The sequence below is a fragment of the Ochlerotatus camptorhynchus genome, unplaced genomic scaffold (assembly GCF_037179485.1).
Source record: "Ochlerotatus camptorhynchus isolate MF236.1 unplaced genomic scaffold, CSIRO-AGI_Acam_v1.1 ptg000255l, whole genome shotgun sequence".
Taxonomy (NCBI): domain Eukaryota; kingdom Metazoa; phylum Arthropoda; class Insecta; order Diptera; family Culicidae; genus Ochlerotatus; species Ochlerotatus camptorhynchus.
In genome coordinates this window covers 1,508,380-1,526,413 of record NW_027040745.1, presented here as the reverse complement: position 1 = coordinate 1,526,413, position 18,034 = coordinate 1,508,380, and the positions used below count along the sequence as shown (strand labels likewise).

The window sequence follows — 18,034 nt, the reverse complement described above, 5'->3', positions numbered from 1 at the left end:
GGAGGCAATGAAAACCGTGAACAATGAAACTGAAGCTTCGTCGTAGATTTTGGATTTTTCTCCTTCTTTCTTTTCTCACTACATATTTCTATTTTTCATTTGCTATATTCTTCTCTTTGTTTGATTAAATTTGACTTCAAAACTAAGCGGGTTACAAAATAAAAGGAAACCAGCATCGGTGGTTCCTCCCAATTATCCGCAGAGCACTCTTTAAATTTTGAAATATTTTTGAATATTTTAAGTCTGTTATCTCGAATATTTACTTAGAATCTTGAATTATTCATCTTGCTCGAAATTCTTAAGTTTTCCTTACTTTGGGATACCAAAAGTTAAGAGTTAGGTTTAAAAAATAGCAATGCCCTAGAGTTCTGAAAAGTTTTCAATCCAAAAGTGGTAATAATGTTTTCAAATGATAAAAGTGCAAATAACAAAGGGTAAGTCACTCAGCACATTGTTTCGAAATAAGATTCAGCACAGCATCGGCATACCTTCAGCATACCTTTGGTACAATCTCGTAGGCCTTGGATTGTTGTAAATAAAATGGGAGCACTGCTAGACAGCTGTCATTGAAGTTTTTTTTTTTTTTTTTTTTTTCCTTTGGTTTGTTTTTTCCGTCGATCTTGTTTTCCGTGCTGAGCACCAATGCTACCGACGTGCCAGGAAGGCAGCTCCCACATCTGGACCCTACCTATCGACCCATCAACTCATGAACCGGGGACCAACGGCTTTACTTCCCATCCGAAGGAAGGCGTGATCAGAGATGTTATGCCTCAGAACATCCCGGCGGCGCCAACTGGGATTGAACCCAGGTCTGCTGGGGTGAGAGGTAATCACGCTTACCACTACACCACCGGCGCCGTTAGTCATTGAAGTAGTTCACAACATTACGTGCTGTTTGACTGCATATTGAATATACCAGAGGAACTCAGACTAGCAGTTCACTTACAGATCTAAATACTAAATGTAGGTTCTAGAGTGGGCTCAAGAGAAAGAGGAGGTAGTTTAGACCCCATTAATACACTTAATTCAAATAATGATGCAACTCACACAAAACAAACTACAGAACTCAATTCATCATCCTCTATAGTCGGTCTCCAACAATGTTCCCCATCGGTTCCATTTCTTTCCGGCCGCTGCTAGACCATTGCTTTTCACAGCACGATAGGCTAGGTTTCTGGTCTGCCTTTGAGGGCATTATAAAACCCTAAAACACAAGACTTTTACCATCCTTTGAAGATAAAACACCAAAATTTTTAGGAAATAATCATATACATTTTCTGTTAAATCTCTTCTTTAACACTGTTTCAGAAAACTCTTTAAATTCTTTCACAAACCTTATGAATTCTTATAGAAATTTCTTTAAAACTGTCGTTCGTTTAAAATCTGGCAGTTCAGCATTAGATTTTTTTGGAATTATTATGATATCCCCTGTAAACTCTCCTCAGCATTATTTTTTAGTAACTGAATGATTGATTAACACTTTAGAAATTTTTTTGGTCATAAGTGATCATTAGGAGTAGTGTCAGAATTGTTTCCATATCATACTTAAGTTTGTAGTGGGTTTTTTTCCTTGATTTGTTTTCCGTCGATCTTGTTTTCCGTGCTGAGCACCAATGCTACCGACGCCAGGAAGGCAGCTCCAACAGCTGGACCGTACATATCGACCCATCAAACTCATGAACCTGGGACCAACGGCTTTACTTCCCTTCCGAAGGAAGGCGTGATGCCTCAGAACATCCCACCGGCACCGACTGGGGTTGAACCCAGGCTGAACCGGTGCCGCTAGTAGTGGGGTTTATCACTTTAAATTCACCTCCCGAATTCCTTTAGAATTCTTCTTGAAAATCCTACAGAGTTACTAGAGAATTCTCTGAAATTCTGCAAATAATCTTTAAAAACAATCTGTTTTGAACAACCTTGGGATTCCCTGATAGTTTTCCCTACTGTTTTCCTAAAATGCTTCTCAAAATTATCTGAAACTTATTTTCACATTTATTTGGGATTTTCCTCTGAATTTATTTAAAAACTCTCCCCAAAGCTCATTTGACATTCTGATCAAAATTCTCTAGACATTTTTTCAAAAGTTTCCTCAAGTTTACTGTTAGTGCAAGGGTCATGCTTTTTTTGCTATCTTAGGTCTTAATATTTTTTATTTGAGAATTTTTTTAAACTGAAATTTCGAAAAGTTTAATAATATGAAAAACTAGCCTAGCCTCAATTTCTTAAAAATTGTCTTGCGTGAATTTGTCTGAATAATGGACTATAATTTGACAAAATAATAGGCTGTTTGAGTGTAAACCATTTTCCACATTCTGTTTTATTTTTCAATTGAGGTATTTCCAGTTTCCTGTCTTTAAAAAAAGAACTTAACTTCTTTCCCAGCGACATCTATTAAAGAAATAGACCGCGCTTTATCAAATTTTGCTGTTTATAAATATTCGGGCTGTGTCATGACAGCTCGAAGAATATTTTTGATTTGAGCTTTTTATGTGACAAGCCTACCTTGATCGATTCGGCAACACATTGAAAAGCACCGAAGGAGAGGAGAAGATTGGCGCTACCGAGCAAAACCGAACTATTCAATCGTTCAAGATGAAGCTCACTAGCGTTCGTCGCGAGCAGTTCAATTTTTATTGTTAGAGTATCAGCGTAAATATATAAGTGCAGTACAGAAGTTAAGTGTTTTTCTTTCAACATGTCCTTCCACAAAAACCACGTGATTAATTACAGTCCGCTACTGAACAATAAAAATCCGGAAAAAAAAATATGATGGGCACTGGGGAAGACCGATTTCATTTAAATATCGTCATGTTGCCAGGCTCCAGCGATCGTTAGTCGTAATGGTTTGTTTGATAAAAGGACCTCGGTGTCTTAGCAGCGACAGATTTTGCTAACTGAGAATAATCTAGGGGATTCAACATGATTTTCTAAGGATCAATTTCAATAGTTCACGGTTCATTGTTGAACTTTATATGAATAATTCGCAATATGTTTAATATGTATGTTCGTACAATGTCAATGCTAATTTTGTTCATTAAGCGGTACATTTTTACGATCATGTTGCTAAATTTTACATAAAATATGGATCATAGTGAAAATTTTATGGAACATTCACATTTTTTTAAAGAATTTTCATTGGAGTTTTATCGATAATTTTGGTGTTATAATTAGAAGCGTTTATCAATTTTAATTGAAATATGCAAAAGTATGTTTGTCACAATTTATTTAAAGGCTTTTACGTAACTGTATAAAGTGGATTCCATATAAAAAATAAAACCCTTGTTGGCTTACATGAGAAAACCAGAACAATCAGAACCAGAAATCGTTCACAGGCACGTATTGCACATCCCAGCCCAATTAACATAGCAAGTCATGCAATCATGGTCTACAGTACCCTCATAAAACCTAAATTGTTACTTGGGAAAAACCAATAAGCCCGCTGATTGACTAATACAGGGCTTTGGCGCATTATTAGTTGGATTATTAACAAGCAGGCTTGATTGCCTCCTCTCTTTCTTTCCATCAGCATAATCGAAAATTTTATATTCAGAATAGTGCTTTCACAAAATTAGAAAGTTTGGTCCATGTGACCCTGAGTTCAATTTTTAATCATAATTTGCTAATTCAAGCAATCAAAAATTCGTCCATCCAAGCAAGATCGTAATTCTAAATGTTCATTGGATAGCTTAACAGCTTTTGAACACTCTGTTGGAAAAAAAACCTTTTTTTCAGAAAATTTAACCATGCATCCTCTATTTTTTTAAATAATCATCATGTATGAGGCAATTGTTCCTTAAAACCTAATCTACATCACTAACAGAAAACAAGTAAACTGTTTGAAATTTATTTTTTGGGACGCCCTGTTGTTGCATGCTACGTAAGGCTATTTTGAAGCACAATTGCAGTACCCGTTCTATCGGTGGCAGTTGGCACCGGTCATCATCTGGTGGCACACCTATTTATGTACCAACTTGAACACCCCATGGCGATTCGGTGTTCGGTGACGGAGAAGGCAGCAATCGATATGAGAAAATAACGCTCCCTCAGCTGTCATTATGGCACCGAATAACAATCGGTTACATGCAACTTTCCCCCAGAAGGGAAACACCAACTCAACGACCAACAGCCCCCCTCCCTGACCAATAAGCTGCTCGGTAACAATGGGCCAAATGGATGATCTTCGCTTTTACTCTGATGCTGAATTGACTTCACCATTGTACGGCACCGGTCGGTCATGAATGACGAAATGCGAGACATTCTGCCTGGAAGCTATTTTGCATCACCATCGACTGCAACTTAGCTCTTGTGCAGCTATTCTGTACAGGCACTTTCTGTCGATATTCTCGCTGCTTTCAACATTGATTGGTATCTGGTTTCAATTGCATGCTTGCGAAATGGACTGATCGATGCAGTTTACATCCTGAACGAGAGTTGGTGCCTAGATAGTGAGGGAACATTTTATTTTTAATATAAGCGCTACGCTTGGATCACAATTTGCAGCATCCCATCCGTCGGGATAAGCTCAGTTCCCGAAGTGCAATGATGCAAATTTACACATGGTGACTGGTAATTGGTAGTATCCTCAGGGCTCTCCGAATGGAAATTGATTTCGAAATCCGTTTCACACCTTAGTTCTTCTTCGGGGCAACTGCGGGAACCGATGGAAAGTATGTTTTATTTTTCGGAAAACAATAACAGTAAATCATTGAATGGAAATGTTAATTTGAATGTAAATGATTACTGGGGAAACGAAGCATGCAGAGAACCAATTGAAAGATTTTCGTTTTAATTTATGCATTACACGTTGGTCTCACTCACTTCAGTTAATCACTTTCGTTGTATCCCTTTCCACCAGATAGGCCATAGATTTGCTAATGAGCGTTCAGGACTTGTTCTTCCGCTTAGCAATCTCTGAAAATCACTCAAAAGATGACGACTAAAACGTGTGAAGCCTCTGGGCTCAAGCTATCCTTCAAACGGGCAAAATTTCATCCACCCTCGGCCAGCAAAACTTTCAACCATTCAAAGACAAAGTTCCACAGAAGAATCAACCCACCGTCCGTCGTGCTCTCAAGTGTTGCAAGTTTGTGTACTAACAGCTGGGATTACATTACGGGCGCTGAATATTGATGTGACGCAGAATGGTCTCCTAGGCTCTTTCGCTCTGATCCGATTCGATCCTGCCTGTTGTGTGACACAAGAGCCGGTAGGAGCCAGACCGGAAAAATGCAAATTTTCACAAAGTGTCACAACTTGCTGCCGCCGCTGCCTCCAGTTTGTTTGGCAAAAGTTTCAGATTCAAGTTCGATTTGGCTTTCGGGTTTCTTTCCCAGACGCGTCGTCGTCGTCGTCGTCGTCATCGGCGTCGGTAGTTGTTGCTAAGAAGCTTTGCTCTCAGTCGGAGTTCGGGATTGTTGTCACTTTCCCTGCAATGGCACGTCGGATTACAAGTGCCACAGGCTTTTCCTCTCCCGTCCGTGCGAAGCTGAAGTCTTGCCGAAGTAAGTGTAAATAATTTGTTTGCCGGAATGTTTAGACAGTTGATGAAAGATTATTCAAATGAGTTTATTTACGCACCGTCTGGGATCGGTGTATAGTGGAGTCCTTTGCTGGTTTGAAAAATTAGGATTGTTTGCTTTTGCAACCGTTGGGGATCAGGTAGAAACCTTCGCATCTAGGAAGCTTTGCAAACGTGAACGATGGGAGCCATTATTTGATGCTGAGTGGAAACTCCTGCCCGATTAGGCTCGATTTAGAGGAAATAGCTCTAATGTTGTCCCGGATTGGGTCCATGATAAAAATCTTCTGTTCTTAAATTTTTCGTTAAACAATGCGTCATCTGGACAAAGCAAATGGGTTTTTGTAGTTGCTGGGTTTCAAAATTGCACCATAGGCAAGCTTCGAGAGTCATATGAGTTAATAGATTAACTCAAGAAACCTTAAAGGTCTCCTCCAGATCCTTTTGCACCATATGAATCTAAAACCTTCGTTCCGATCTGACTAATTTTACCAAACACAATTGAGCATTAACCTAAATTTCTAATAGCACCCCGTGGTCGCCGTCGTCATCGCATTACCACCTAAACAAGGCGCACCGGATTACCGTACGATTAATTCAATTATCGGCACCCCCCTGTCCAAATCATCAGACCTTGTTCAAGCCCAGTGACTTTATGTATGCACCACAGCCAATCTCCACGGTCTGCATCAACTCATCGTGCACTTGAATCAAGCCAGCAAACATCAGCGAACGAGCGAAACGAATCGAAAACCCCCTCGGGGTCCCGAAAATTACACACAAACCGAAATAACACCCCCTTTCTCGTGGATCAGGCAGCCGTGTAAAGAGTCATCAAGCCAAACTAGGTAATACTGAATCGTTGGCTGTGCCAAACAAGCCGCCGCCGCTGCTGTCGGATCATTGCTGAGGATGTTAATTTGGTGCTATGCGATTTTATTAGGCAATCACTCGCAATGGCAGCAAAAAAAAGAAACCCGGATAGAGCTTTGCGAGACACCCTCCCGAATGTGATACCACCGCCGCACGGTCGCCGGTGACTGTCATTAAAAGCGGTTGTTTTGGTTGAACCTTTTGATCGAAGAAGATTGCATAGAGCGAATCAGGCGAGGGTGTGCGATTTACACCTTCTAATTATCTGCATCTGACGGGTCCAACGTGCCATATTGGCTCGTTGCCAATGATGGCATTGAATGATGATTGATTGGTTCGGCTGTCTCACTGGCCTAGTACTCTTTGTCAATGACTGGGGTTGTTGAGTAATTCTTGGTTTCGATAATTCAATTGCGAGCTCAATTTAATCAACAGTTAGTAACGCAAGATGTTCTGTTTCTATCCTTCACAGTAAACGGTGGCTGGAGTCAGTGGAGTGCCTGGTTGGAATGTCGCTGCCCTGGGAAGCCTGCCCAGGGCAGGAAGCGATCGAGAACATGCAGCGATCCGATCCCGCTGTACGGAGGGGCACCCTGTGTTGGACCGAATCAACAGAAAACACCCGATTGTGTCACTTGTCCGGGTAGGTTGAACATTGATGGCATGCGAATTGAACTGATAGACAATGTTTTATTTCGTTCAACAGAAGATACACAAATCATTACGCCGAATGGATTCGAGGACAATACTTTTGGTAAGTGAAATTGATTGTTAAATTTCAGGTACTTTCACGCCATAAACATGATGAGTTATATTTACCCAGGATTTTGCGTGACATACTGAATGGAGAAACATCTTTGAGCAAGCGAGTACACATCTTTAGAAGGTTGTTGAGAATTGTTAGATGTTGATTTACGTAAGTTGTTCAACCGTTGTGAAAGTGAGTGATTTTCTAAAATTTCTCAAACATTGCATAGATTCAAGCATTTAAACCCAAAACTATACTTATTTGAAGGTGCTAATTTCAAATAACAGACTGAAGTGGTAATTTTATGCGATAGAGTTAGGAAATGAAAGTATAGAATTGATAAATCCGAGTACTCCTCTATGTGCAATTTTCACACTGCCGTACTCTAAACGGTACTATCAATTTTTTACTTTCATCTCCTCACTCTATCGTATAAAAATTACCACTTCAGTCTGTTATTTGAAATTAGTATCTTCAACTATGTAAATCGTTGACTACACGCAGAAGTAATGCTAAACATATAGTCAAAGTATACTTATTTGTTATTAGTATAAGTCTTATTTACAAGGCTGTGGAGTCACATAAAAATCGACTGACTCCGACTCCTCTGATTTAAAAATAACGGACACATCAACTCCGACTACGATTTGAAAAAAATACAATAAAGTTTAAGAAAAGATTGAAAATTTGAGCATACATATTCCATGGGATATGGCTAGGAAATAGATTGATTGCTTTTTTGATGAAAATTCGGATACTTTTCAAAGGGATTCTTGTTCACTGAATCAAATAATTGCTTTTTGGGGATACATTTAATTAATAATAATAATACATTAAATCGTGCTACGCATTTTAGTAAATCATGAGAATACATTTGTGTAAAATTTTCTAAAACTTAAATGCTTTTAAATTAATAAAAAAAAAAACAAATTCGAAGCGATCCAAGTTTGCGGACGTTGCACATATTTTTCAGGTAAACATTCCAAGCGTAAATATTCCAGTATTTATTAAGCGTATTGTGGAACTTTACAAGGCATTTGAACAGTAAGATAAAAAGTAAAGGGTTGTGTCCTAGACACGACCGCAGTATGACGTAGAACCACACAAAATTGTTGTTTTTCATGCATTTTTGACTATTATACTTTATCTTAAAATTTTCAAGTATTTCAATGTTTCGGTTATGGTTGATTCAAAACAATTTACACATTTTCTTTACAAATATCCATGTGAAATTCCACATGATTTTCATTTGACCACACATAAACAGAATCCACTCAGAAGTACACATGAAATTTACACGCAAATGAATAGTATGTGTGGTCACTAGACTGATGCAAAATTTGAAATTTTCGCTCCACAGTGCTCAAACGGTGCCAAATCGGGTCCTGATTAGCCTCCAAACGAGAAAACTCATTTTATAAGAAACTGACTTGGCACAAACCATTTGAAGTTTACATGGAAATTACTATGGGAAAACAAAACTTTTTGTTCATTGTCTTCTTGCCTTTTTACACATTGTACTGTTAACACATTATATTGCTATTCTTATGGGAATTTTTATCAGCTACAACTTTGCAGAAGATCATTTTTCATCCAAACGTCAAATTAAATAGTTATTAATTTTTTAAGAGATTGATAATCTTATGGCAAGATTAAGCAACTGTATTGTGGGCAACACTGTATTCTGCAGTGTGACGCGCGCCATAAACACCAATGTTGCCTGCTGAACAGTTGATTGAGCATAATCATAAGACATCAGGGACTTGAATCATTAATAATTTTTGTTCCTTACGTTTGATCGAAAAGTGGTTTTCAACAAGTTCAGCTATCATTTTCTAAAGTAGAGTGAACTGGTGAATTTTGAGATAGATATAAACTGAAATTATGGTTTCTCCATAGTAATTCCCATATAAACTTCAAATGGTTTGTGCCAAGTCAGTTTCTCACTAAATGAGTTCAAATTTTGGGAGGCTTATCAGGGCCCAATTTGGAACCATTTGAGCACTGTGGAGCGAAAATTTCAAATTTTGCATCAGTCTAGTGGTCACGCATGGTTTTTAAATGTACATATTTTAAGTAGGGGAATTTACGTATTCTCGGCAACCTAAGCAGCGACCTTCTTTCTATAGCCTTTTTCTCTGAGGAACGCACACATATGCAGTATTGGTTTGTTTACAATCTTTTGCTGCCAGCTGCTCTAACAATTTCAGTCGAAAGAATTGTCAAAAACTGTTTTGAAACGCTTTTAAAAAGCTCCAATCTTCTCTAGTGAGAGCGAGTATTGTCGGCAACCAGTTTTTCTTCGGCAACCGTTCCATTTGAACTGCATGTAAATCTGCTGTTCTATTATCGGCAACTCGAAATCAGCTACAATTTGTAGTGTGTGTGTTTCATTTCAAGAAAACCTTGCTAGATTGCTTTTTCCCAGTGGTAAAAATATAGTCAAATTGAAGCTGAAAGCATAAAGAATCGTTTGCATGCATTCAGCGAAGTGTTTTCGTAAGAAAATCCAGTGAAAATAGTGTTTCAATTTGGGTTGCCGAAAATAGTCTTGCAAGCCGAAGGCGTCATTTCCCCTATGTGGCTGACACATAGATATTGTTTTGTTAGGAGCGGTATTTGAGGGGTGGGGGGGGGGGTTAGGAAAGGTTGTTGAGGGGTGGGGAGGGGGTTGGTTAGGAAAGGTTGTTGATGAGTGGGGGAGGGGTTAGGAAAGGTTGTTGATGAGTGGTGGTGGGGGGTTAGGAGAGGTCGTTGAGGGAGGGGAGAGATTGTTGTGAAGGGGGGAGGGGAAGAGATTGTTGTGAAGGGGGGAGAGGGAGAGATTGTTGTGAAGGGGGAGGGGGAGAGGTTGTTGTGAAAGGGGGAGGGGGTTTCATCATTATTGTGGTCACGCCGTGATCCACCTTAAGTCGCTGATTTGGTCCTGCTTACTGCAGGACCAAGCGCCACGCCGTCCGAAGCGACAATGAGCAAAAGCAGAAGAGAAGAGAAGAGAAACTACTTAAAACTACTATTTACAGCTTAAAAGTAACCTACTCTACTATATACACTTAACCTACTATGTACAAATTGCTTATTAAAGCATGTTCAGAAAGATTGCATTTTTGAATAAATTTAGTTGTCATATCATCAATTTTGGAATCTACTTTGGGAATTTCTGCCTCTTGATGGAGGTCTGCTATTCTTGTGTCGAATGGACGATCTAGGATCATCCTCAACACTCTATTCTGTGCAACCTGGATTTTGTTCCTGTGGGTCTGAGCGCACGATTCCCACACCGGGGCGGCATAGAAGATCGCGGGGGCTATGATCTGTTTGTAGACAGCCAGTTTGTTTTGCCTTGAGAGGCGGGATCTGCGGCAAATGAGCGGATACAAACACCTAACCAAGGCGGAGCACTTAACTAGGGTTTTCTCTATGTGCGAGCGGAACAGGAGCTTCTCATCGAACAACATCCCGAGATAAGTAACATCAGTGGACCACTCGACCCTTGTACCATCCATTATTACGGTACAGGAGGGAGACGGTTTAAGTTTTGGCGATTGTCTGTGAAGGAACATGATTGCTTGGGTTTTCGAGGCGTTGATTTTGATTTTCCACGTGGTGGCATAATCAGTAAAGGTGTCAAGGCATCGTTGGAGCTTGTTCGTAATTTCACGAGGCATCCTACCCTTGACGGCTATCGCGGTGTCATCTGCAAACAGAAAGAACACGCAACCGTCTCCTAGAGGAGGGATGTCCGACGTGTAGATGCTGTAAAGCAGTGGTCCCAGCAGACTCCCTTGCGGAACACCTGCTGGGATCGGAAATTGTCCCGAAAGGGAACTATTCAACGACACCCTGAACGACCTTTGCTGGAGATAGTTACGGGTGATTTTCACAAGGTATGGTGGAAAGTTAGAGTTACAAAGCTTGTATATAAGTCCGTCGTGCCAGACATTGTCAAACGCCTTTTCGACGTCTAACAAGGCCATGGCTGTGGACTTGGATACAGCTTTGTTACTTCGGATGTTATTCATCACCCGCACTAGCTGATGATTGGTGGAATGCCCCTTGCGGAACCCGAACTGTTCCGGAAGAAGAATGTCATGTTCCTCCACAAACTTGTTTAGTCGGCTGAGGATCAATTTTTCGAACAGCTTGCTCAGCGCTGAGAGCAGGCTAATCGGTCTGTAGCTTGACGGTAGTGAAGGGTCTTTCCCAGGTTTGCGGATCGGGATGATTTTTGCCACCTTCCAGATGCTTGGAAAGTAGTGCAGCTCCAAGCATCTGTTGAAGGTGGCAGCTAGCAGCGAGTACACCCTCGGGCTGAGATTTTTCAACGCTAGGTTGAATATTCCGTCAAACCCGGGAGCCTTCATGTTCTTACTGTATTTCAGCGCTGAGCAAATTTGTTCCTCTGTAATCCGTTCTTCTGGAGGGACGGCACAAGGGGAGGCATCTAACGTCAGGACGCACTGCGCAACCTGGTTCTCGAGTGGACTTGGGATTTTAGAGCCAAGCAAATGCGACTGGGCAATGTGCTCCCCAATCGCATTGGCCTTCTCTTCGTTGGTGATAAGCCGTTCGTCATTGACTCTAAGTGGTGGAATGGGCTTGGGGTGAGACTTCAGCACCTTGGCAACCTTCCAGAATGGTCTGGAACGGTCGTCCAGGTTCTGAACGAGCCGCCCGAAACTCTCGTTCCGGATTGAGACCATTCTGGAAGCGATCTGCCGATTCAGATCGACCATTTCGTATTTACGCTGCAGATCCCCAGTCCGCTGAAACTGGCGTCTACGAACATTTCTGAGCCGAATCAAGAGTTTGGTGTGGGAATCAATTGCTTGAAACTTACCCCTCACAGGAACTCGTCGAACGCACTCTTCGTCAGCCACGGATATGGCTTGATGGAGACCCTCCAGGGCCCGGTCGATGTCATCCACTGTGTCGAGCGGTGGGTTGTCGTCGATGTGGCGGTCGACCACGCGTCGAAACTGAACCCAGTTGACTCGATGGTAGTCCTTCCGCTGGCACGGTGCAGGGGCCACGTTGTAGCCCAGCTCGGTCAGCACCGGTTGGTGGTCCGAACTCAGGTCGTTGACGGCAACCGGCTTGGCTAATCTGGTGTTTGCCAAGAACAGGTCCAGCGTCGATGGGTTGCCCGTCGGTGATGTGAAGGTTGGTTCGTCCGGAAACCAGACGGAATAGAGACCATGCTGGGAATGGTCGAATAGCAGGCGGCCGTTCTGGTTCTGCTGGTAGTTCCGCCAGGCCTCGTGCCGGGCGTTCAGGTCCCCTCCGATTACAAAGCGGGCATTGGTGTGGGTTATGATGGCAAGGTCGTTCTTGAACTGCTGTGCTGTACCATTGCTAACGGTACATTGCCGGGGGCAGTAGGCGGCGATGAACCGGACGTTTCCGGTCGATGTTTCCACCTCTATGCCAACGGCCTCGATGATGGAAGTGCGGTAGTGGGGTAGGGTGCAGTACTTGATGCCTTTCTTGATGATGACCGCGACACCGCCCCCCCTGGAGCTGGTGCGATCAAGCCGGACAATGCTGTGGTCGGGCAGCCAGAAGCTGTCACCGGTCTTGAGGTGAGTCTCGGTGAGAAGGCCCACGTCGATGTCGTGCTTGCGGAGGAAGTCTGCAAGCTCAATGTTTTTCGCCCCTACGGAGCGAGCGTTCCAGTTGGCGATCTTTATGGGTTCACGGTCCATAATTAGCGACGAAGGAGATGATAGCTTGGAGCTGTTGTGTTCTTGTTGCGCAGGTGCGCTTGATGATGATGGCCTGGGCCAACAGTGTGACGATCTCATCCGTTGACAGCGGAGAATCGTCTGTAGCTTCACCGGTTGTACCGGCCAATCCCGGAGCAGGGGGATCCGTCGATGGGCCGGAGGCTTGACTGGGTACTGCAGCGGCAGCCGACTGGGCAGCAGCCAACTGTTGGTTGAGCGGGAGCGGCGCCAACACTGGAATTGGCCGTGGTTGGACCGGTGATAACGAAGGAAAGTTCTGCGCGTTGTTTTCCGGGACCTTCTTGCGACCGGGCTGGTTGTTGGACGAGGCCATCTTCCGGATCTCGGCGTATTCGGCCCGCTTCGGACAGGCCTTACTCGTGGCCTTGTGGGCAGCACCGCAGTTGGCGCATGTGGGAGCGGCTTCCTCGATGCTGTCGCAGTCGTCGATCTTGTGGTTTTTGCCGCATTTGATGCAGCGGCTGGCCATGCGGCAGTTCCTGGTGCCGTGCCCGAACAATAGGCAGTTCGAGCACTGAGTGACGCCACGGTGGGTTGGCTTATACCGCTCCCACTTCACTACGATGTGGAACAGTGTGCGTGTCGTATGGAGATCCTTCACGGTTGTGGAGTTCTTCTGCAGATGAACCAAGTAGAGCTGGTCACGATACTTGATGGCCTTGCTGCGGGTCATCTTGTGGATTTCGACCGGCTTGAGGCCGTTCGCCTTAATCTCGTCCATTAAGGTGGTGGTGTCCATGTCGTGGAGCCCGCGCAGCACCACTTTCAGCGGCTTGGTGGCCTCGACGTCGTGGGAGAAGTACTCCAGCTTCATCCTGTCCAAGAGGGCCTGGACTGCGTTGTAGTGATTTTCGGCCGAGACCATCAGTTTGTAGCCTTCCGTGCACCGTTGAATGGTGCAGCGAAGGCCCTGCTTAATGTAGAAATCCAGCTGCTCCCATAGCCCGGGAGGGAAGCCCTTCACATAGAAGGGTGGCAACTTAACTTTTTTAGGCACCGTCTCAGGGTCCGACTGCGGCTGGGCTCCGTTCTGCAGGGCGGAGAACGGATTGTTGCTCAGCAGCTTTTTTGCTGCCGATGCGGTGGCGCTGATGTCTTCAGGTCTGGGTCGTTTAGTTCCGGGAGGCCCCGGCTGCGGGTCCGCAACGCCTGTCGGGACGGGCAATGGGGTTTTCTTCTGCTTCTTCTGAGCTGGCTCGGTGGTCGCGCCGTCTCCTGGGAGAGTCTGTTTTCCCGATAAGCCGGCACTCGCGTTACCGCGCGATTTCTTACCCATGGCTGGGTCAGCGAGAGCGTCACTATACAACGCGGAGCTAATTCGACTTGCGAACGAACGAACGAAACTAGAGAGAATTCAAATCGACTGAACTGCTCAACAGTCTGGCAGCGAATGAGCAAAAGCATGACAGCAGCGCTGTTTTATATCTTTTCAGGTTCAGAACCTGATAGGATTTCCCGCAGTTTTTTATGAATGGGGCGGAGCAGAAAGTTTCTTTTGTGCAGAATATGTAAAATAGGATGGACTTTGGATGTTAATATAATTGCATATATAGAGGCACCAGATATGTTTTACCGTCAGTTGTGTGTAATTCACCAACTGAATGTCATCAAACATGTCTTCAATGCAATTTTTTGTTCAAATTTGGTAAAACTTGGTTTTACTAATGATTGTGGTGGTATGTTTAAAATTTATTTCCCGGAAAAAAGGGATCATTAAAGTCTGTCTCGTTTTCGGGTTATTGATGAGGGGGGTTTTAGAAGTGGTATTTGAGGGGGGGGGGGGTTTAGGAGAGGTATTTGAGGGGGGGGGTAGGAGAGGTATTTGAGGGGGGGGGGGTAGGAGAGGTATTTGAGGGGGGGGGGGTTAGGAGAGGTATTTGAGGGGGGGGGGTTTAGGAGAGGTATTTGAGGGGGGGGGGTTTAGGAGAGGTATTTGAGGGGGGGTAGGAGGGGTTTGATGGTGGGGAGAGGGGTAGGAGAGGTTTCATGGTGGGGGGGGGGGTAGGAGAGGTTTGATGGTGGGGGAGGGTAGGAGAGGTTGTTGAGGGGGGGGCCGAGAGATTGTTGTGAAGGGCGTGTGTGCTTTTCCTCATTGTGGTCACGCCGTGATCCACCTTAAGCTGCTGATTTGGTCCTGCTTACTGCAGGACCAAGCGCCACGCCGTCCGAAGCGTTAATGAGCAGTGGCATGAGACCAGCGCTGATTTATATCTTTTCAGATTCAAGCAGAATGATGTGCAACCAAGTGGTATTCGTTTATGATGACTGGGTTTGCGAAAAAGGCTTATTTCATGAAAACAGTGATAAAATTATCATTTGTACATTTTCAAAAGTTTAATTACAGAAAAATTGGAAAAAATATTTATTTCAACAGGTTCGTAATGTAATATCCTATCGATTGGCGTATTTGGATTTTAATTTCATCTATAAATGACAAAGTTACAAGCGTTCAAAACCTAACACTCCTTCACCACACATATTTTTTGACTTGCACCCCAGTATAGTCGACAAAGACGTAGTTCTACGTCAAAAAAGCTTTAAGCTGACAAAAAAAGGAACAATTTTTTAACCAGTTTCCAAAGGCCCCCAATCGATTCAACTGATCTCAATTTTAAGCGAAAAGATTTTGTTTTCTAACGTTAATAGTCATAAAGGTTGTCTAAAAGCAAACTGGTACGCCCCTAGCGCGCCGCTAGCACGCTAGCAGTGTTGGGAATCGAAAATCTTTGACAGTGGTTTTGTTTACACTTCTATACACGGAGAACCAAAACTACCCAACTGTTGAGTTTTTTAAACATTCTTTTGACTTGATGCCTCTCACTTGCTTTCTTATTGTTGTCTAAAGCAAAAAGAGCAAAACAACCCAAAATTGAGCTCTATTCACCCAACTCGACAGTTCCGTGCTTACCTTACCTTACCTTACCAATCAGGCTAAGGCCTTGTTGTCCTCTGCTGTCCGAAGAAGTCGTCTCCACTCTACTCGATCCATGGCCACAGTTCGCCAGCCTCGTAGTCTGCGAAGGGTCCGCAGGTCACCTTCTACTTGGTCGAGCCACCTTGCCCGCTGCGCGCCTCTTCTTCTTGTTCCTGTTGGGTCGCTTTCTAGAACCATTTTCACTGGGTCGTCGTGCGGCATTCTTACGACGTGCCCAGCCCACCGTAGTCGCCCAATTTTTGCAATGTGGACGACGGATGGTTCTCCCAGCAACTGGTGCAATTCGTGGTTCATTCGCCTCCTCCACGTTCCGTCATCCATCTGCACTCCACCGTAGATGGTACGCAACACCTTCCGTTCGAAAACACCAAGGGCGCGTTGGTCCTCCACGAGCATAGTCCTGGTCTCGTGGCCGTAAAGGACCACCGGTCTAATCAGCGTCTTGTAGACAGTCAACTTCGTGCGGCGGCGAATTTTATTCGACCGGAGCGTCCTCCGGAGTCCAAATAAGGCACGATTCCCTGCCATAATACGTCTTTGAATTTCTCTGCTGGTATCATTTTCGGCGGTCACCAGTGAGCCCAAATACACGAACTCATCGACCACCTCGATTTCGTCACCGTCAATCTGAACTCGGGGTGGGAGGCTAACATTGTCTTCCCTAGAACCTCTTCCTTTCATGTATTTTGTCTTCGATGCGTTGATGGCAAGTCCAATCCGCCTAGCTTCAGCCTTTAGCCTGATGTACGTTTCCGCCATCATCTCAAAGTTCCGTGCCATAATGTCAATGTCATCGGCGAAGCCAAGGAACTGGATGGACTTCCTGAATATCGTGCCACTCGTGTCTATCCCAGCTCTTCTGCTCACACCTTCTAACGCGATGTTGAACAGCAGACACGAAAGTCCATCACCCTGCCGTAACCCCCTTCGAGATTCAAAGAGACTCGAGAGTGTCCCCGATATTCGAACAACGCACATCACTTGATCCATCGTCACCTTGACCAATCGCGTCAGTTTATCCGGAAGTCCGTACTCGTGCATAATCTGCCATAGCTGATCTCGATCGATTGTGTCGTATGCGGATTTGAAATCGATGAACAAATGATGTGTGGGCACGTTGTATTCGCGGCATTTCTGCAGAATCTGCTGAATCGCGTGGTAGGACAGTTCCGTGCGCCAAGTTAAAATTGAGTAAATAAGTAATCCTGTTTACATGCGAGGGAATGACAACAACTCAAAATTGAGTAGGCGCTAGAACTCTAAATTGAGTTGGTGTAGGGATCTGCCAACGTAGGTGAAAAGAACTCAAAATAAGGCACACTCCCCCCCCCTCGATCTACACGAATTCCATTTACGTTGGTCTCGAATGATTCCGTTTACGCGAGGGAATCGCGTAAATGGAGTACAATTAGCATATGGGATTTGATCTAATAGGGACCAACATGGAATATCTGGCGATCCTGGACATACAGAAGGTTACTGTCTTAGGCAAAGTTGTTCAGTAGATTAAGACCTACAGGTTGGTGGACAGAAGTTCAACATTTTTTCACTACGCGGCGCTAGTGTGCATGTATTAGTGATGTCCTTGTTTATGTCATATCTTGCAATCCTTGCCATCTAGGAAGTTGCTGTCTTCGGCGAAGTTGTTCAGTGGATCAAGTTCTAATGGTTTTGGACAGAAGTTTGAAGTTTTCTCACTAAATATGCGGTGCTAGTGTACTTGAATTTGTGTCATATCTTGAAATCCTTGCCATCTAGGAAGTTGTTGTCGTCGGCAAAGTTTTTCAGGGAGACCTAATGATTAGTGGACAGAAGTTAGAAATTTTCTCACTACGCGGTGCTAGTGTGCTTGAATTTGTGATTTCCTAGTTCGTGTTATATCTTGAAATCCTTGATCGAGATTATTTGGGATGTAGATAGCTGGTGCATGTTTGTTTACAAACAAATGATATGACACAAACAAGGAAATCACAAATTCAAGTACACTAGCACCGCGTAGTGAGAAAATTTCGAACTTATGTCCAACAACCATTAGGACTCGATCCACTGAACAACTTTGCCGAAGACAGCAACTTCCTATATGGCAATGATTTCAAGATTTCACGTAAAATAGGAAATCATCAATACAATTACACTAGAGCCACGTTGTGAGAAAATACCAAAATTCTGTCCACCAACTATTAGGTCATGATCCACTAAACAGCTTTGCCGAA

General features: G+C 43.7%; 1 protein-coding gene across 1 annotated transcript in view; it reads left to right on the top strand.

Moving 5' to 3' along the window:
- Positions 1 to 6,863: 6,863 nt before the first annotated feature.
- Positions 6,864 to 18,034, top strand: part of LOC135704995 (netrin receptor unc-5-like) — a gene marked incomplete at its 5' end in the record, with an annotated part of 156,878 nt that continues 145,707 nt past the window's right edge. The window contains 2 exons of the mRNA XM_065226546.1: positions 6,864 to 7,034; positions 7,098 to 7,145. Coding sequence (XP_065082618.1) covers positions 6,864 to 7,034; positions 7,098 to 7,145 — 219 coding nt within the window. The remainder of the gene's footprint in view (positions 7,035 to 7,097; positions 7,146 to 18,034) is intronic.